Below are 20,355 nucleotides of genomic sequence, written 5' to 3' on the forward strand. Positions count from 1 at the left end.
TCCTCTAGTTAAATAGGTCAAGTAGTAGGAGATGTGAAAGACCTCTGCCTCAGAGCCCGAATCGCTGCTGCCAGTCAGAGTAGACAGTAGGAACTTAGGTAGGCCAGTGACCTGATTCATTACAAGGCAGCCTCATTTGTATTTTTGCTTGCCACATTTAAATTACATGGAGCCGTAGCTCTAAGAATGCATTTCAGGGCCTTTACATTGCTCTGGGGGACAGCTGAAATATTTCCCAGCATTAGAATTAAGCTCTTCACACCTCCCCCCCCCTCCCCCGCAGTAGGATGAATGGGCTATTATGAATAAGAATGGCTAACGACCAGTGTAGCAAAATCCTGCTGCTGTGCTTGGATTAAGCCACAAGTGATTTCAGGGATAAGTTCCTTCCATTGTTCTTTAAGCCACTGACTTAATTTTCTTCTTCTTTTTCTAGACAAAGTGTTCCGCTGTTGGTCGGCAGCTTTCTTCCTGTGAACTGCCGCCGACGTCTTCGCGCTGTAAAACCAGAGTTCCATGACCTACACGTGCTGTGGTGCTCTGCTCCCCAAAAGCAGTCATGTGTTAGTTTTTTCCGATGCTTCATCTTGTTCCAGAAGAGTTACTTTGGTTTTCTGGAATACAAGGTGCTCAATGAACCGGGAGCCTCCATGAATGACACAGCCAGCTCTTGCCAGCAAATGGCTAAAAACTGCACCTCACATGTAGCAGGGATGGCACAAGAGGACAGCCACCGGGATCAGGTGCCACCCCCTTTCTATCATGAAACCAGCCAGGAACTTGATTTGTCCACCAAAGTGTGCAAAAGGGAGTCTGGGAGCCCTTATTCTGTGTTGGTGGACCCCAAAGCGAGTAAGCCGCATCTCCACGAAAGAGAGGAGCAGCCATATTTCAGGGAGGACAGAACAGTAGGAGAGGCCCGAGCCGTGAAAGAAGACAGGGAGAACTCTGACGACTTGCAGGAGGAGGAAGAGGAGGAAGATGAAGTGACTTACAAAAGGGAGCAGATAATAGTCGAGGTAAACCTTAACAACCAAACCTTAAATGTATCAAAAGGGGAGAAAGGGGTCCCCTCCCAGTCCAAAGAAACTGCTGTTCTTAAGACCAGCAGTGAGGAAGAGGAGGGTGACAGTGGGGAGGAAGAGGCCACTGAAGACAGTAATGATTATGAGGAGAATGAGAGGCAGAAGAAAAAACAAAGAGAGGCGAAAGATAGTGTTGCACAAAGGAGGACGCGGAGAGCTGCATCTGCTGCAGCCGCCACAACTTCCCCTACTCCCAGAACTCCACGGGGGCCTAGAAAGAGCGTTGAACCCCCCAAACGTAAGAAGAAAGCTGCAAAGGAGCCCAAGGCACCTGTGCAGAAATCAAAGTGTGAAGAAAAGGAGACTTTGACCTGTGAGAAGTGCCCCAGGGTGTTTAACACACGCTGGTATCTGGAGAAGCACATGAACGTCACTCACAGGCGCATGCAGATCTGCGACAAGTGTGGGAAGAAATTTGTGCTAGAAAGTGAGCTCTCCCTTCACCAGCAAACAGACTGTGAAAAAAACATCCAGGTAGGTCTTCCTTGCCTGCTCGCCAGATTTCCCTACCTTCTGCTGTCCCCTGGACACCTTGGAAGGGGCGGAAATCCTTTGAGGAGAACAAGGCCCAAGCCTCTCTGCGTCTGTCGTCCTTTCTTGTTGCACACCCAAGGAAACCGATCTGTATGAGTGTGGGGGAGATGATGATGGCTGGCTGATGGGGATTTCTCTGCACAGTGTCTTAGGGGAGACGGAATGTCCGCTTTTAATAGAGGTAATGTGCGCCTACATTAATGGAGGCAGGAGTTGGATTTCCAGAAGTTGTCATAACACGCCAATAGTAAAGCTGAGCCTGTGGTGCACCAAGATAATTTGAAGATCAGGTTAAACTAACACTTTCTGTTTCTTTGAATAATTCTTTTGGCAGAATATGGGTGTTGCGAAGCTCTCACATGTTTTGATAAGGAAGGAAACACTTGAATTGGGCAGCTAGGGATGAGAGGTGTGAGACCAATTGCAGTTTTGGCCAAGCCGGTTTCTCGGACCATCACTCTCACTGTAGGGACAGTATACACTGTAATGTGTGACGGATGGATGTCTGCACTATATGACACAAGGAGCCAGTCACAGCTTCCTGTGTGTGTCTGTGTTTGGTGTAGTGGTTAAGTGCGCGGACAGAAATCTGGGAGAACCGGGTTTGATTCCCCACTCCTCCACTTGCAGCTGCTGGATGACCTTGGGCAGGCCATAGTTCTGTCAGAGGTGTTCTTGAAAAAGAGCAGTTTCTGTCAGAGCTCTCTCAGCCCCGCCTACCTCCCAGGGTGTCTGTTGTGGGGAGGGGAAGGGAAAGGAATTTGTAAGCCGCTCTGAGACTCCTTTGGGTAGTGAAGGGCGGGGTATAAATCCAATCTCTTCTTCTTCTTATATGTTGCAAAATACACAGACCTGTGTTTATCATGCATTACAGTGTAGATGTATGCATGATTTTTCCTACAGGTAGCTGTGTTGGAAATGGTCTTTTGTGAAACTGTTTTAAGTGCCACAAGGGAAGAGTGGGCTGTTGTGCCATTGAGAACACTACACTTTGTCCCTTGGCTCTTGCCCACTGTAAGATAGGGCACTAGTTATGTTGAAAAATCCCAGGAAGTTTATCCGCAATCTTAAAAACCTTTCCCAAGATTCCCTTCTTTCCTCCCTTCTCCCTCTCCGTTCTGAAAGCATTCCACAGATGCCATCTGCCTGTATCAAAATTCCTCCACAAATCATTAAGTTCCGGTACTTTCTTGAGAATCATGAGATACTGAGTCTGTTGGCCTCTGGAGTCCCTGTGTACTCATTAGTTGTGTGCTATTGGCACAGATAAGTTGCATTGTAAGAACAGTTTCCTGGGAGTAAGCTCTCAAACAAAATGGAACATAGGATTGCTCTTTCTTACTGTTGAGTTCTTTGCGCTTCATAAAATCAGGTCCATCAAAGACAAGTACAGATAAACGAGTTCCCTCTTTGGGCTCAGAATGAACCAGGGACAGACTTATAATGAACAGAGTCACGCAAATGGGACATCTTGGCAAACGTTTAACATGTTAAAAGCAGTCTTGTCTTCTCTGTTCTCAATGCCAGGAGGTATATTAAGTTACTTTCACTTGGTGCCCGCAGGCTTGTGGAACCATTCTGTCAGTCTGCTCATTTGAAGTGCTGAAAATAAATGCAGCGTTGAATATTCTGTTGGAAATTATCTCTGTATGCTGCTCATTGCCTGGAGATTTGTCTTTTTTTTAACTTACACATTTAAACCATATGTTTCTGGACACTGTTGTTTTGTGGTGACAGACCTGTCTCTCAGACTGGCGGGTTTCTTTCTCAAGCCCAAAGAATTACATGGCCTACCATCTCTATGAGAGCCAGTGTGAAGAACAACGGATGCTAATCTGGAGAAATGGGTTTGATTCCCCACTCCTCCTCCATGCCTGCTGGGTGACCTTGGGCCATTCACAGTTTTCTCAGCTCTCTCTCAGCCCCACCTACCTCACAAGGTGCCTGTTGTGCAGAGAGGAAGGGAAGGAGATTGTAAGCTGCTTTGAGACACATGAGGCCTGCTAGGTGACCTTGGGCAGTCACAGTTCTCTCAGAGCTCTCTTAGCCCCACCTACCTCACAAGGTGCCTATTGGGAGAGGAAGGGAAGATGATTATAAGCTGCTTCGAGACTCCTTAAGGTAGAGAAAAACGGGGTATAAAAGCCAACTCTTCTGCCTTGAAGGGTCCTCGACTCAACATCCTCCAGATGTCCTTCGCGCTGCCAACTGTTATGTTCCATATTAAAGTTTAGTTCTCCCCCGCCCCCTTGTCCTAACGTAGCTTGCTTCTTCAGCTTGAACAAGATTAACTGTAGTAAAACTGCACGGACATTTCACTTGCAGGATGCACCTGGCTTTGCAGAATATAGGCTTTTGAGTCAAGACCGTAGTTTTAAGATGGTACCGTTTTTATACAAAAGGTGGAAAACTCTGCTGGGAAGGAACCAGTTTTTAAAGGTCATCCCGCTCTTTCAAGCATATAAAGCTTATATGAAAATTGTGCGTGCAAGTAATTGTCTTGTGTTGCAAATGGCATTATACAGCATTTCACCAGCGATGAAATCAAACCCACTTACCCATACAGCCCTGACCTTGGATGGAGCAGGCTAGCCCAATCTCATCAGATCTTGGAAGCTAAGCAGAGTCGACAGAAGGCCCCACACTTAGCTGAGAAGTCTGATAGCATCCAGACTTATGGGGCTGCTTGACATGGTACAGAAGAGCCCTTGCTTTGGATTGGTTGAGCTTCAAATGTGACGAAGGTTTGCAATTATTTTAATTCCAAGTGCTCATTTTCATTGCTTAGATCTGGCAGAGGCTAGTCCCCCATGAAAGCTTCTGCAGTTCCACACTGTGATTTTTTAGCTACCCTGACATTTCTGATGCAAAAGTTTGATTGAAGCACAGAGGACTGTAAGTCATAAGAACATAAGAAGAGCCCTGCTGGATCAGAGCAGTGGTGTATCTAGTCCCCCATCCTGTCTCACACAGTGGCCAACCAGTTCCTCTGGAGGGCCAATAACAGGGAATAGAGGCTCTGGCCTTCCCCTGATCTTACCTCCTGGCTCTGGGATCCAGAGGATTAGTGCCTCTGAATGTGGAGGTTCCCCTCAGTCACCATGGCTAGTAGCCACCGATAGACCTATCCTTCCTGAATCTAATTCCCTTTTAAAGCTGTTTATTCCTTTGACCATTACTATATCCTCTGGCAGTAAATTCCACATTTTAATCACTCTCTGTGTAAAGAAGTATTTCCTTTTGTCCGTCCTGAACCTACTGCCCATCGGCTTCATTGGATGCCCTCAAGTTCTAGTGTTTTGGGAGAGGGAGAGAAATTTATCTTCGTCTGCTCTCTCCACCCCATGCATAATTTTATAAACCTCTGTCATGTTCCCCCCTTACTCACTTCTCAACTGAAATGTCCCAGACTCCTCAGCCTTTCCTCCTATGGAAGGTCCTCCCAACACCCTAAAAAGTCCTACTGCTGTTTTCACCTCACCAGTTCTCTCTTCCTTTTGCATACATTGTCTCAGTTCTGGACAGCCTCATTCCCGAGATAATCATGGGAACTGGAACCCACTTGTTCGCTTCTCTTTGCTTACCTTCCTGAATCCCAGTTTGGATATGAGAGAGAAAACAGATCTGGGCAATGTAATAGATCAATCAGTTAGGTGGATTGAGTCTGAAGAACTTGGCAACAATACAAGGTGGTGTGTTAGAAACCTTCAGTGCTCCTACTTCACGTAAATATTTTTATCTTTTTAAAGTGACATTTCTGTATTGGCTCCTGTTGTTAACATATATTGCATAAATTATACCAGGTTGCAGAATTCACCTCCTTGTCACAGAATTTTACGTTTTGAGAGCAGAATATACCCAGCTATGCATATAGCCAAATCATTAAGGATCATGTGGAGATTAATTCATGGGTTATAGAATTTCTGGCGAGTTTTCAGCCACACGAAAAACAGATCCAGTTGATACCATGTCTTCTCATAATTGGTCTAATTGTATTCCTTTTGATCACTAATTCAGGGTTTCCTTGTTGCCAAGCAAGGGTCAGTCGCACTACTGTACGATAGGGATCTGCAACTTCTCACAACTAAAGAGCCAAACGATGTGAAAATTCAGAACAAAAGAGCAACAAAGAACCAGTATAAGAAAGTTAATTTGAATAACCGAAGCTATATAACTTCATGTTATTTATTTACAAAATTTAAAAGGCCACCAAGGTGGATAATGAATTGAGACATGATAAAATACATCATAAAACCATTAAAATAAACCCCTCTCCCAAACGTACCTAATGAAAACAACTTTAAAGAGTTTTAAAAAACAGGTAAAATGCATACAAAACACCATACATAGGAAGGAATACATACATAAGAAGGGAAGGATCATTGAGGGAATGTCAAAGGAAACCAAAGGGTCTTCACCCGCTGGCAGAAGACAGCAGCAGAAGTGGGCAGAGGAATCTCCCCAGGGGAGAGACTTCCAAAGCTTTGGTGCTATGACCAAGAAGGCCCTTTCCTGGGTTGCTGTCAGCCACCTAATCTCAGAGGGTGGCTGCACTACAGTGATTGGGCAGGTTTGTAAGGGAAAGCAGTCGATCTCATTAATTAGGGCCGTATGTGACCTGTCGGGCCAGGCCATATGTGCCATAAAACATAATGCCAAGTACTGGAGGTATGAGCTGTTATAAAGGACAGCAGCTGGGAAGCTCCGAGTTGTTGTATCCTCACTGCAAGGCCCCATGGGCTGGGGGGGGGGGTTGCAAAGGAAAACCCACAGGGACGGACTGGGGAGCCAGCGGGGCAGCACTGGGCAGACGCCCCCATGCTGCTTGACCGCCGCAGACAAGGTGGCTCCGCCATGCTGAAGCCACAAACAGAGTGGCTCCGCCCACTCCCCCCTGAAAAGTCTCCCGTTCCCTCCCTTGCACTACTTGCTCGCGGGCTGCATAAGAACTCTGGATGAGCTGGTTACTCCCCCTGGGCCTTATGTTTGACACCCCTGGATTAGGCGTTCTGTCAAGTCTGTTGGTCCCAAACCATAGAGGGCATTGAGGGTCAAGACCAGCACCTTGGAATTGTTCCCAGAAACAAATTGGAAGCCAGCGTAGGTGGACCAAGACCGGAATGATGTGGTCTGTATGACCCACTCCAGTCAAACATCCTGGCTGCAGCATTCTGTACGAACTGAAGCTCAGGACACTGTCTTTGAAGTCTCATGTACAGTGCATTGCAATAACCTAATCTAGACGTAACCAGAGCCTGCACCACAGTGGCCAGATCTTTCCTGTCCAGGAAATGCCACAGCTGGCTAAGCAGTCGAAGCTAGTAAAAGGTACTCCTGGCCGCAACTGTGATGACGTTCGTGATGACTGACATGTCAGTTAATAATCTGTAACATTTCTGTAGCCCAAACACTGGTTGTTGCAAATCCTCTCTCTCCTTTCCTGTCCTGCAACAGCCCCAAAGGCTCCCTGAAATCTTGTTTCTTGTGGGGATGAGGAACCCCTTGAAACAGGATTTGGAGGGCATTTCAGGGTGCCACAGGAAGTGGGAGGCAGGATATTCACACTCTGTGGGTGGAATTCCTTGTGCCCGTGGAAACATTAGCTTGGACCCAACTCGTGGTTCTCACTTGGACTACGGGCAGTTGTCGTTCACCCCTTTATGTAAAGCATCTCTAGGAAGCCCTTTAGTCCCATAGAAAACTTTTCCTGATATTCCTTTCACCCCGTGGTTATTCTCACATCCCTCCTATCCCTCCAGTATATATCACTTATAGACAACGTCTTTCTTTAAAGAGCCACATTTGGCTTTAGAGCCATGGATTGCAGACCCCTAGTGTATTTTAGGTTTGTTCCACCCTTAATCTTGGCTAGAAAGAGGGTATTATTCCTTTTCTCCACCACCACCACCACCCATGTTCCTGCCAAGTAAAGTTCTACGAAAATGCCTGTATTTCAGCTACCATGGTAAGAAATTTAAAAATGAAACCCTCACTTCGAATGGTTTATTCTGGTGACATAATATGGGGCTTACTGAATTCTGCAAATACAGTTTAATATCTGCATCTACACAGGAATCCTGTGTAATACAAGTTGTAGAAATGCAGTTTTCTCATTCCTGAAGGGCTGGCTTGGTAGTTGTATGCCTTTATCCTTAAGGCTACCGTTTTTCTGTTGATTTGCAATATGGTTCCTGCAGCTTGCCTGGAGCAGTTTTCCAAAGCAATCTAGAATATTAAATTTCCTAAGGCATCAGTTGCAACGTATGACTTAGAGAAGAGCAAGAGACCAGTAGCACCTTAAAGACTAAAAATTTGTGGCAGGGTATGAGTGGGGAACATTTTAACCTTCCAGGACATTCAGTGGGTGACCTAAGACCAGCAGTTCTCTTACACAGGAATTTATTCTCTTACACAGGAATTTAAAAGGGATATTAGAGAGACTGCTGAATTGCAATTGATGATGAGGGTCAAGACAGTGCATCCTCCTGGACTGAATTGAGACTTATGTTTTCTGCCTCATTAAAGGTAAAGGTTCCCCTGCTCGAAAGCCAGTCGAGTCCGACTCTAGGGTTGCGGTGCTCATCTCCATTTCCAAGCCGAAGAGCCAGCGCTGTCCAAAGACGTTTCCGTGGTCATGTGGCCGGCATGACTAAACACCAAGGCGCACGGGACGCTGTTCCCTTCCCACCGAAGTGGTACCTATTTATCTACTTGCAATTTCTTTCGAACTGCTAGGTTGGCAGGAGCTGGAACTAGAGACGGGAGCTCACTCCGTCATGCGGCACACTCGGGTCTCGAACTGCTGAACTACCGACCTTCCACAGCCTGCAGTTCAGCGTCTTAACCACTTGAGCCACCGCAGCTCCTACCCAAGGCAAAGGCACCACCAAAAGACCATGTGAAGCGGAACACAAGCACCATGGGGGATTGTAGTGGGAGAGAGGTCCCTGTCTTCCCCAGACTCCATCCCCAAATCTCCAGGAGTTTCCCAGCCTGGATCTAAAGCTCACTCCGTCATGTGGCAACTCGGGTCTCGAACTGCTGAACTACTGACCTTCCACAGCCTGCAGTTCAGCGTCTTAACCACTTGAGCCACTGCAGCTCCTTCTGCCTCATTACCAGTGCTGATTTCTCCACGCCTACTACTGCTCTGAGTATCACACCTAATCCAATCATGCCTGCTATTGTCATTCAGCATCTGAAATAATTTCACTCTCCAAGATACATGGACTCAGATTCCAGCTGTATCTGAAGAAGCGAGCAGTGACTCACGAAAGCTCCTACCCTGCCACATACTTTGTTAGTCTTTAAGGTGTTCCTGGGCTCTTGCTCTTTTCTGCTGCTACAGACAAACACTTCTAGCCACCTGGATCTGTCTCAAGGTATCATCTGATCACAGAATAAGAATCAGGTTTATTGTCCTTCACTTTAGCACCTGGTAACTGTCCTCAATGGTAAGAGCTCTTTATCCCCCATTATAGAACGGGGCAGGGGGTGCTGAGTCACGGTGTATCCACCAGATTCTTGAAATCTGGTTCAGAACAAGGGACACCCCCCCCCCCCCCCCGGCCTGAAAGGGACATGTCAGTAAAGTCTTGAATGTCATGTGAGGGCATCCCCAGGCATTTCCCCTCTGTTCTAATCAAGCTGATTACATTTTGCATTTTACCTCTGCATCCCACAAGCATTCTTTACAACAACCCCCTCATACACCTTCTGGCTGGGATTGAGAGACTTAGACCTCCATTCACACTGCTGTCGGAGGAAGAGAACTTTGACCATCGAAAGCTTATACCCAGAAAATGTTGCTTGGTCTCTTAATGTGCTTCTGGACTCAAATCTAACTGCTGTTCTGCTCTTCAGACAACAGCAGGTGGCGCCCTATGCCAAGAACATTCATTTATCCTTGGCTGAACTGGTGGTTTTTAAGTGGCCGGCGCAAAAGCGGCAGAAGGCTGTACTGAAGTGGGTGGCATTGTAGGAACAGCCGTAGAAATGTATACTTGACCATTCTGAGGTCCTCTCTGTTGTATGTGCTTCATTTGTTCCGCGGGGGGTGAGGCGTGAAACTCCCAAAATGAGCTCTGTCTGAATTACCCTCCTTTGTCCCCATCTGTTCATTCAGTGCGTTTCCTGTAATAAGTCATTCAAGAAGCTATGGTCCCTTCATGAGCATATCAAGATTGTCCATGGATATGCAGAGAAAAAATTCTCCTGCGAGATATGCGAGAAGAAGTTCTACACCATGGCTCACGTGCGCAAGCACATGGTTGGTGAGTGTTTGCCACTTGTGTTCGGCCAGCTTTGGACCTCTTGCTTCTCAGCCCCTTGACTCTGAGTGGCTGTTCAAAGGGCCTTCCTGTGTTTTAAATATGATGCAAAGCCTCTTGTCCCTTACTAAACCCTTGATTGTCTCAGTGGCCACTGCCAAAACCCGGGAGTAGGATTGTCCTCCGCAGAATCTCCACCTGGGAAAATAACAGAGGATTAGACTGTAATGTCTAAATGTAACGCTTTTTAAAAATCCAGGCTTCCCTCCTCATTACAATTGCCTTATAAAACCTCTCAAAACCAAGAGCTGCTGGAGCTATCTGTGGTATCTGAAAGAGAGGCGGGTGGTGGTCCGATCTGTGCGTAGCCCAGGGACGTTGCACTTTGATTTAGCTGCTTAAGCTGCCCCTCCTCTCCAAGTTGTGTAACGAAGTCTGTTGCCAGATCATGTATCCGATTGCAGTAGCGGGTGGGCAGCCCATCTGGTGCCCCTGGGCCAAGCGTCCGACTCCAGAGAGAATTGTACAGAGTTGCACCACTGATTGCAGCTTAGCAGAATGTGGTGGGTGTAATTTTAGTGGGGTGGGGGGAAGGGAAAGGAGGTCATCACCTAGGCTATTTCCAAATTGGATCGCTGGATCTGAATGACAGAGGACTTGACCATGGCCCTGCTCCTTTGAAGCCCTTTTGTTTTGATAAATGTATGGTTTTGGCACTGAGACTGTTGGTACGGCCCAGTAAGATGACTGGAAAGTGTAAGCTTAAAGGTACGGTGCTGGGCAGAGTGTGCTGGTAGTAAAAGGATATTGTCCTCCAGTGATAAGAGATTTAGGCAGGATAGTCTTTTGCCTTTATATTCAGGGTCTTAGCTGAAAATCATCATTTGCTAGCAGAAGGAAACTTTTTGTTATGTCAGATGGATAGGCTTTTTATTTTCTCCTGAAGATTCTCTGGCAAAGCCCACATAAGATCATAAGAACATAAGAGAAGCCAGTGTTGGATCAGGCCAATGGCCCATCCAGTCCAACACTCTGTCACACAGTGGCCAAAAATACCAGGTGCCAACAGGAAGCCCTTCCACTGTTGGTGCCCCCCCCCCCCGGCATCAAGAATACAGAGCATCACTTGCCCCAGATCGAGAGTTCTGGCAGGGCTCTTTTTGTAGCAGGGACTCCTTTGCATATTAAGCCACACACCCCTAATGTAGCCAATCCTCCAAGAGCTTACAGAGCTCTTCTTACAGGGGCTACTGTAAGCTCTTGGAGGATTGGCTACATTAGGGGTGTGTCACCTAATATGCAAAGGAGTCCCTGCTACAAAAAGAGTCATGAGGGCTCTTTTTGTAGCAGGGACTCCTTTGCATATTAGGCCACACACCCCTAATGTAGCCAATCCTCCAAGAGCTTACAGAGCTCTTCTTACAGGGGCTACTGTAAGCTCTTGGAGGATTGGCTACATTAGGGGTGTGTCGTTTAATATGCAAATGAGTACCTGCTACAAAAAGAGCCCTTGTGGCTAATAGCCACTGATGGACCTCTGCTCCATATGTTTATCCAATCCCTTCTTGAAGCTGTCGATGCTTAGTTCTGCCACCACCTTCTGTGGCAGTAAATTCCATGTGTTAATCACTCTGGGTGAAGAAGTACTTCCTTTTTATCTGTTCTAACCTCTGCTCCATATGTTTATCCAATCCCTTCTTGAAGCTGTCGATACTTAGTTCTGCCACCACCCTCTGTGGCAGTGAATTCCATGTGTTAATCACTCTTTGGGTGAAGAAGTGCTTCCTTTTTAATCTGTTCTAACCCGACTGCTCAGCAATCTCATTGAGTGTCCACGAATTCTTGTATTGCGAGAAAGAGAGAAAAGTACTTCTTTCTCGACCTACTCTATCCCATGCATAGTCTTGTAAGTTGTTTTGGCAAATAAATTACTGTCTTATGGATTCCTCCAGTGCAGTGTTTCTTGACCATCCCCTGCTTTCAGCCTGTAAGGCACAATAACATCACTCAACTGTTATCAGTGCCTGTGGAAGACTCTGCCTAATTATATATGATAGGGCGAAAGTGGTTTTGGTGGGGTCCCTTTCAGTCTCTTTCTTTGGCTACCCATATTCCTTTGGAATTAAAACGAAACATAGAAATCTTCTCTATGTGATTTATTTAAATTAAACCATCTGTTCATGTTCAGGAGTGAACTTTCTTCCCTAATTTGACATTTCAGCACATACTAAGGACATGCCATTCACCTGTGAAACCTGTGGAAAATCCTTCAAACGCAGCATGTCGCTCAAGGTTCATTCCCTGCAGCATTCTGGCGAGAAGCCTTTCCGATGTGAGGTAGGGCCCCTGCTCGTTCATTGTGGAAGCCAAGTTGAAATGACTCAGAATTTGAACAGTATGCACGTTGTGGTGAACAGAGCCTGAGGTTGCATGTAGGTGACTTATTTACTCCATGGTGGCTGCTTAAACTCATTGCGGGGCTAATGCAGTCATGTGATGGTTCCAGCCATCTGTAGCATCCAGCCTCCTGGAGATACGTATCTCACCATGTCCCTGCAACCGATGAAGAGTATGAAGTAACAGGCCCATGGTAAAATGTGATCAGGTACTGCAAACTGACCCATGTCCAGGTGGTTGCTTTTTTACCACAGTGAATTCATAAAAAGTCACGAGACAGCAGGTAGGTGTTTGTCATCTGGGTACTGTTTTATATATTCAGGGGCTTGTATCCTACAGGGTACCAACAGTATACTGATTCCCCCCCCCCCCCCCCCCCCATTTTTTCACTTCCACCCTCCCTTTTAGCCCCAAAAAAAATTTTTTTGGGGGGGGGGGGGTTACAGGATTTTTAGGACGACTAGTTGCATGAGTGGGGGGGGGTTGCAGCAGTGAAGAGGAGGGAGTGGGTTTAAACTACCCATCCTGCTTCTTTCACAAGCACAGCTCCAGAGAGGAGGGGAACAAACGTTTCACCATCTCCCTACAGCCAGCAGAGCTGTCGTTCCACATGGATCCTTCAGTTCCAAAAATAATGGGGGGTGTGTGTATGAAAGGGACTGCAGAGGGAGGACATAATGTGGAGAGAATCTGTATGACTTCCATTGCTGTTTCATAGGATACAAGCTATTGTGTGTATTAGTATTACTAATTGCTTTGACTTCTAAGTTCTTTGTCTGGGCTTTGAAAATGGAGTAGAGCAAAATCTTCCCCCGTTTCCTGCTCTCCCATCAAGCCACTTAGTTGTGTTCCATCCCACCTAAAGTAATCATCTGTGCATTTGAGAGGGTTGCTTATTTTTTTCCCCCATTTCCTCGAACATGATTGTTCTGTAGAATCTTAACCTTTGGCTCATCTTTCATTTTGAGACGGTGTGGCAGTGGCCCCTAGAATTAATCAGCACTGGCGATGATTTCATGCTCGTGGGCTTCTGTTTCTCTCTCCTGTTGGGAAATGCACCTGCTCTGTTTTTGTGATTCAGGCAAGTGAAAAGATCCCGTTTGTCTGTTTCTAGAACTGTGACGAAAGGTTTCAGTACAAGTACCAGCTTCGTTCCCACATGAGCATCCACATCGGGCATAAACAGTTCATGTGCCAGTGGTGTGGTAAAGACTTCAATATGAAACAGTACTTCGATGAGCACATGAAAACCCACACTGGTAAGGATGTAAAACGTTTTTAATGCTTTGCGGAAGTACACTAGACTGTCCAAGGTCAAGTGTAAGACTGATAAGAGCTTATTCTCTAGAGCACCGGCATTTTGTGATTGATTGTTTTATTCTGTTTTTAGTTGTTGAATTATGGCATATGCCTCTTCTGTTAGCCGCCCTGAGCCTGTTTGGGGAGGGCGGGATATAAATTTAATAAATAAATAAATAAATAGTGCAGAGGTAGTATCTAAATTATAAAACCTCCCCAGGACAGCTGCTGGAGCTGTCTGTGGTATGAGAAAATTGTTGATGGATCTGAAAGAGAGGTGAGCGGTGCTCTGATCTGTGTGTAGCCCAGAGACATTGTGCCATGACTCAGCTGCTTAAGTTGCCATTCCCCTCCTAGTTGTATAATGAAGTCTGTTGCCAGGGCATGTCTCTGACTTCAGTGGAGGGTGGGCACTTCTGGTGTCTCTGCGTTAAGCGTCCAGAGAGAATTTTACAGAGTTGCACCACAGATTGTAGTTCCTCAACACTTAACAGTTTCCTCCATCTGATCAGTAGTATTCTTACCACTTTAAAGAATAATAACTGGAGAGGGCAAGATCCTGCTTCAAGAATACCACAGTTTAAGTTTTGCCTTGGGAGGGAAGAAAAGGGGGGGTCAGGATAAGGGAGATTAATGTGGGTAAATGCAATTACACATTGGCTTGGTTTCATTTGGGAGAGGTTTACGGGTTTTCATTCATGAGGGTTTATGGGGGGAAAGCCGGGTTTGGGGAGAGATTTTGACGTAAGGAACAGGGTCACCGATGTATCTGGCAAATGAGAGCAAAAGCCTCCTATGAGAGCAAAAAGGGGGAGGTTGTGGTAAAAGTAGGCAGTGCTTCAGAATTTAATGCTGAATGCAGAAGGGAAGAAAAGATTTGGGGGAAGAGGTGTTTCATGGCCTGGCAAAAGAGGTGGATGATCTGGGAGACCCAAGTTCTAGGGAGAGGTAGGATACTGCAGGCGGGATGAGGGAAAGCCAGAACAGAGAAGCTTTCAGTAGTCGGCAAGAGATTGTCAGAGCATTCACCTGAACCGTTCCCAGCTGGGCTAGAAAAGTCTTCTGTCTGGAACCATGGAGTTGTGCTGCCAGCCAGAATATACCATGCTGGGCTTGGGAAAGGAATCAGAAATCTGAAAGGGGAATTGAACAGTAACTTACGAGCCTAGCAGGTCAAGGGAGAAGCAGCTGGGAATTAGGTGGGAAGGGGGGCATGTGAGGGGTTAAATGAGCACAATAAAGTGGTTGTCTTACCAAACATGTCTGGGGTGGGGAGAAGGAAAAAAGCTGTATAAGGATCTGTGGTTTCAGGAAAGGGGTTGGCAAAGGAGATCTCTGTGGGTTTATCATACAAGAGTGGGGTGGCGGAGAAGAAGGCTTTAGAGCATCAGAGTTAGAGAAGAAGGACCAAGGATTGTTAAGATGCTGTATGATGGCGTGTCTCAGCCAAGATTACAGAGGAGCCCTTCTTTTCAGCAACAAGAACTTTGATTCCTTTCTCAGCTAGCTACGAAACTCTTCCATCTGAAATTGTCTTGACCACCAATTTAGTTTTTGCCCTTTAGCATTACAGTTAATATCAGCTGAGAAGCTGGGATTCAGCTGACGCGATCTTAGTGCATCAAGATGGGCCTCTAGTTGTCGGATAAGTGCCGTGTTTTAATTTTTTAACAGGAGAGAAGCCCTTTATCTGTGAAATCTGCGGCAAAAGCTTCACCAGTCGGCCCAACATGAAGCGGCACCGCCGAACGCACACAGGGGAGAAGCCGTACCCGTGCGACGTGTGTGGCCAGCGATTCCGCTTTTCCAACATGCTTAAGGCGCACAAGGAGAAGTGCTTCCGTGTCACCAGTCCAGTCAACGTGCCGCCTGCCACCCAGATCCCCCTCGCCACGACCTCTCCTGCTACCACTGTACCTTCTGTTGCGAACACACCCAGTGCCCCAGCCCCTACTCCGCCGATCAATATGAACCCGGTGAGCACACTTCCTCCCCGACCCATCGCCCACCCATATTCTCACCTGCAGCTTCACCCACACCATCCGCATCACCTCCCTGTCCCACCTGTCCCTCACTTACCCCCGCCTCCAGCTCTGTTTAAGAGTGAGCCTTTAAATCACAGGGGCCAAGGTGAAGACAGTTTTCTGAGGCACCTAGCAGAAAAAAACAGCTCAATACAGCACCACTAACTGCTTGTCTTCAGCCTGCCATCCTCTCGGGTCTTTCACACCTGGAGGTGTGCCCCCCCCCACCCATGAAATGTCATGGCGTCGCCCATAGCTCCAACGGAAGGATCTTTGCGTTGATCTCGGCTATCCAGCAAAGTGATCATCGGATGCAGGGGGGACCCAGCAGAACAGAAGCCCAGCTTGGCTTGCACGTTTTACTGCTGACTTTTATAGGTTCACAAGGACTGAGACTTCGTGGATTTTTTTTTTTTTTTTACTGTTTCATATCAGCTGATGAGGTATGCTTGCTTTTATATCCCGGACTTTCTCCTCAAAGAGGGGACGGGCCTGGTTTCCTTTGTACTAATCGGAAAGACTGTGAGACTAAATCCCAGAGCATTAATTATCACTGTGTATTTGTTAATTTCTTTTCAGCTTTTTCCCCCCACCCCAGTGTGCGTGTGCGCGTGTGTGTGCGCGCTGGTTGAGTGAGCCAGCCACATGATCGCAAGATATTAAGCATTATAGCAAAAAAAAAAGACAGTAAACAAAACTTAATCTCATTCGAGTAGTTCTCCTAACACACTCTTTATTTTAATACGGAAAAAATTATTTTAGAGGGTTTTTTTGTATAGACCTATTTAGTAGCCTGTTTCTAAAATGTATTTCGAATAAGCGGTGTAATTTTTTTCAGTGTAGCTGGACCTATGTTATAATAGATAATTTTTATAATCATTCAAATGTGATTTCTTTAAAAAAAAGAGAGAGATGCAGATAGCTTCTATAGTAAAAAAAAATTATTCTTACATCTGTACTACTCTAAAAAAAAGGTGCTGGGGGGTGGGAGGGGAAGAAACCCAAGACGTCTATGGGAAGGCTGACTCGAAAGTGGAGACGATTTTCAGAACTTTATAATAATTTATCTGTATGTGGGGGGGGGGGGTCCTCTTAGCCTTGCATTATCTTCTTTCACTTGGAGTTATAAGACCAGTTACATTAAACTGCTGTGTTCCCACAAACGTTTTTCACTCAGCTCTGCTAGGCATAAAGTGTGAAATGTTTCAGAAGGGGTAGACTCTCTCACGGGGCAAAATTGGGGTATGAAACTGTGGAGGGCGGGGGGAGACTCGGCCAGGTGTGGGGAGTGGGATGTCATTTCTTGGGCATAATTAGAACCGGGTTCATTATGTAAATGCGTGTTTTAAGGTATGACTTCTGATTTGGGGATCATTTGATGCTGCTGCTTTTGTGTGTGTTTTTCTCTCCCCCCCCCCCCCCCAAGATTCTTGAGTTCACTAGGAGAAAAGTGGGGAGTCACAAATAAGGTGCTGTGTGGCTGGATATGTGTAGAATAAACCTGGATTGGTGAATCCGGTGGGAACGTGAATCGCAATTCTTATTCGGTTAACTGGAGTTGAAATATGGCACCCTGTAAGCAGCCGAAATGGCTTATTGGCACCTTGGTGGAGAAGGCACAGAGACACCTACCACTCTTTAGAGCTCAAATGTCCCTGTGGCTGTTTTCCCTAAGCTCAGTTCCATCCCCCCCCCACGCCCCCAAGCATCTTATGCTGACCCTCAGCATGCCATTTCCTTTCTAAAAGATTAGGCTTTGGAGCTAATTAGGTGGGGGGTTATTGCATCAGATCAGCCCCCACTTTTGCATTCTGATAACTGTGCTTCTGCCATCTAACTTCGATCTTGCGTTTTTTAAAAAATATATATAGAGAGAAGATTAGGCCTTTTTGATACTTGTTCTCATATTTGAATGATAATTTCTTAACCCCCCCTCCTCCTTTTTCTGACAAATTAGTCTTTTAAAGATGTTGTGATAACATTTTATCTGTTCCTTCTCTTTTGTAGGTAGTAAAGCTAGCTATAAAAGTGAAACATTAATATAATGGTTCGCCATCTTCTATTGCCTGGGATGGTTCTGTACATTCCATGTCATGTTTGCAAACCCATAATTCTGTATAGTTTATCTATGCTGCAGGCCAACAGTCTGGCCTGGTGAATCTACTTTTATAAATTTAAAGGAAGAAAAAAACCCAAGCTCACCTTGGTAAATCAGTTGTAAGCCAATTTTGCAACAATGGTTTTCTCAATAAATTTACAGTATTTGGCTGCTATTTATGAATCCTAGTGTTTGAAATGGGTGTATGCTTTATATTATTATTTTATGTTGTTACTATTATTTTGCAAGACTGTATGCTGCTGCATCTTGAGTCTTGGGAAGCGGCATTGCATGCTTCGTAGTGGTATTTCTCAATATAAAATGGATAAGGTTGGGCTACCCTCAAAAAATGAACAGGCTACAGTTCAAGGTGACTCTTCTCTCATCTTATCATCCAGACTAATGTCATTTCAGGCAGAGGGGAACTACTTTTTGCAAATGCAGAGTAGTCCATAGATCTAGATCGTTGTTCAAGATTTTTTCTCTGCTTCAGCGACTCCAATTGGAGCATTGTAAGCATAGAGTTTATAGCCCATTCTCTAGCACTGGAGAATGCTCTTCTCACTCAAGAATGTCTTGATTGGTTGGTTCTGGAACCTATTTATTTTGTGCCTTGAGTGGCTGTGTAAGGCATGTCTCCTTGCTGAAAAAATCCATGGTACAGAACTGGAGATAAACCACTGTTATGGCCTGAACGGCGTATTCTGCTTCTTTCCCTTCCTCCATTTAAAAGAAAACATGGGCCACGGTTCTCAAGAGGACTACAACAGAGCAAGTACCAAAACGTAGCAGAAATAACTAAGCGAACAGTGATGCAGACGCAAGTCAGGATATTGTTGAAGGTGCTCCCCCAGCCTGCAGTATTGAATTGAAGTCTATATTCTGTTTCCTTCAGTTATAAGTACGGAATTATTATGAAGGGTTCAGTCTGTTCTTACAGTTTGATTTTCAGGGTGGCTGCAGGAAGCACCTGACTGTGGCTGGAGAATAGCTTGGAGAGGTAAGTCGACCACAGCATGTCATTTTGTAGTCTTTCTGTATAAACTTAAAGGTGCCATTGGACTCTAAATTTGTTGTATAAACTGTGTGTGTGTTTGAATTAGGATTTGGCCACATCAGCTTCTTAATTCCATACGAAGAGGCCTGTATACATCATTACTAGAACGATCACACGCTAGCTGGCACTCCAAGCCAACTTGCAAAATTAGAAACTTCTGAAGTTACTGCATATGACAGACTCCACTGTACTTTTTTTTTCCCCAACGAGAAATATCTTTGCCTTGGCAACTTCTGCTGTGGGCTGGTGAATAAAATGCTGTCCTCTCCTGCCGTTTGTATTTTATATAGTTCCATTAAAAAAAGAGAGAGAGAAAACCTTACTTCAGACACAATAAACTTTTGCGATGGCGTGGGGGAAAACAATTGGTGCTTTTCTCGTCAGGCTCTACAATGTCATTTATTAACAAGCTCCCCTCCAGCCAGTGCTTCCCACTTTTGCCCACGGAAAGCGAATTTTACATAAAAGCTGTTGAATTTAGGGGAAAGCACCCAAGCTAATAAGCAGCTGCTGCGAAATCTCCCTGGATTAAAGCTTTGGCTTCTTTTGCGGCCGTCTGCACAAAATCCTGTGGTTTGGTATAATTGAATTTTTGCATCAAAACTGTCATAGCAACAGAACACTCTTGTGTTTATTGGCATTCCTTTTAGTTTCAGGTTGTGTTTGAGTGTAATTCCTTTTCATAACTATGCTGTCCTAACACTGCATTGCTAGAATGCCACGTGACTAATCCTGCTCAGCGAATTGTGCTAGGAAAAGTGGTTTTGTGCTTAATCTGAAAGAACTGACGGTACAGAAATCTGTCTTGTGAACATTCTGTAAACCATCCTGGCTGCTACTTTTGTCGGTCTTCACTGTGTCACCCTCTGACCTGTCCCATCTTTTGGGGTCCATGGCTATGAAGAGGTGTGTGGCGCATGTACAAGTGTAGTGGATGCTCACATGCAGGGCAGTTCTTTATGCCCTTTGAACAACCCAGTGTTTTGCATCCATGTGGACCTTTCCTGTACCACGTCATACCTGCTCTTCCAGGGGCAGCTGCAAACCTGGAGCACAAAGGAGGTGTTTTGAATCAAAAGGGAGCCAGTTTGGTGTAGTGGTTAAGAGCGGCAGACTCTAACCTGGAGAACTGGGTTTGATACCCCACGTCTCCACATGAAGCCGGCTGGGTGACCTTGGGCCAGTCACAGTTCTCTCAGAACTCTCTCAGCCCCACCTGCCTCACAGGGTGTCTGTTGTAGGGAGAGGAAAAGAAGGCGATTGTAAATCACTCTGAGACTCCTTCGGGTAGTGAAAAGTGGGGTATAAAAACCAACTCTTTAGTGTTATTATTATTTATTTACTTACTTGCTTCATTTGTTTTCCGCCTTTCTCCTCGAGGAGGAGACTCAAAGTAGACTATGTTCTCCATTTTATCATCACAACGGCTGGGTGGGTGACCAGCCCAGCCAAGGCCACCCAGCAAGCTTCTGTGGCAGAGTGGGGATTTAGAACCCGGGTCTCCCAGGTTCTAGTCCCACACTCCAACCACTATACCACAGTGGCTCTCATATCCTTTGTGTCAAGGTGGGTCAGCTTCTGCACAGCCCCT

The 20,355-nt window shown here is 45.8% G+C and overlaps 1 protein-coding gene across 2 annotated transcripts; it reads left to right on the forward strand.

The window, feature by feature from the left end:
- Positions 1 to 438: 438 nt before the first annotated feature.
- ZNF652 (zinc finger protein 652) lies at positions 439 to 17,874 on the forward strand. Of its 2 annotated transcripts, XM_015409241.1 has the most exons (6): positions 565 to 1,559; positions 9,745 to 9,892; positions 12,111 to 12,226; positions 13,401 to 13,545; positions 15,260 to 15,561; positions 15,708 to 17,874. In XM_015409241.1, the coding sequence occupies exons 1-6, from the start codon at positions 651 to 653 to the stop codon at positions 15,717 to 15,719; spliced, it is 1,632 nt and encodes a 543-aa protein (XP_015264727.1). In that variant the 5' UTR covers positions 565 to 650; the 3' UTR covers positions 15,720 to 17,874. The 2 variants fall into 2 exon arrangements, with proteins under 2 accessions (XP_015264728.1, XP_015264727.1); XM_015409242.1 differs by having other exon boundaries at positions 439 to 1,559; positions 15,260 to 17,874.
- Positions 17,875 to 20,355: the final 2,481 nt, after the last annotated feature.

Source organism: Gekko japonicus, unplaced genomic scaffold (genome assembly GCF_001447785.1).
Source record: "Gekko japonicus isolate JY-2015 unplaced genomic scaffold, Gekko_japonicus_V1.1 scaffold240, whole genome shotgun sequence".
Classification (NCBI taxonomy): domain Eukaryota; kingdom Metazoa; phylum Chordata; class Lepidosauria; order Squamata; family Gekkonidae; genus Gekko; species Gekko japonicus.

Bases quoted from the DNA above. Each gene is read 5' to 3' on its own strand.
- ZNF652 (XM_015409242.1), top strand. From the start codon at position 651: ATGAATGACACAGCCAGCTCTTGCCAGCAAATGGCTAAAAACTGCACC. The intron at 12,227-13,400 runs GTAGGGCCCCTG...GTCTGTTTCTAG, and splicing joins AGAAGCCTTTCCGATGTGAG to AACTGTGACGAAAGGTTTCA. The intron at 13,546-15,259 runs GTAAGGATGTAA...ATTTTTTAACAG, and splicing joins GCACATGAAAACCCACACTG to GAGAGAAGCCCTTTATCTGT.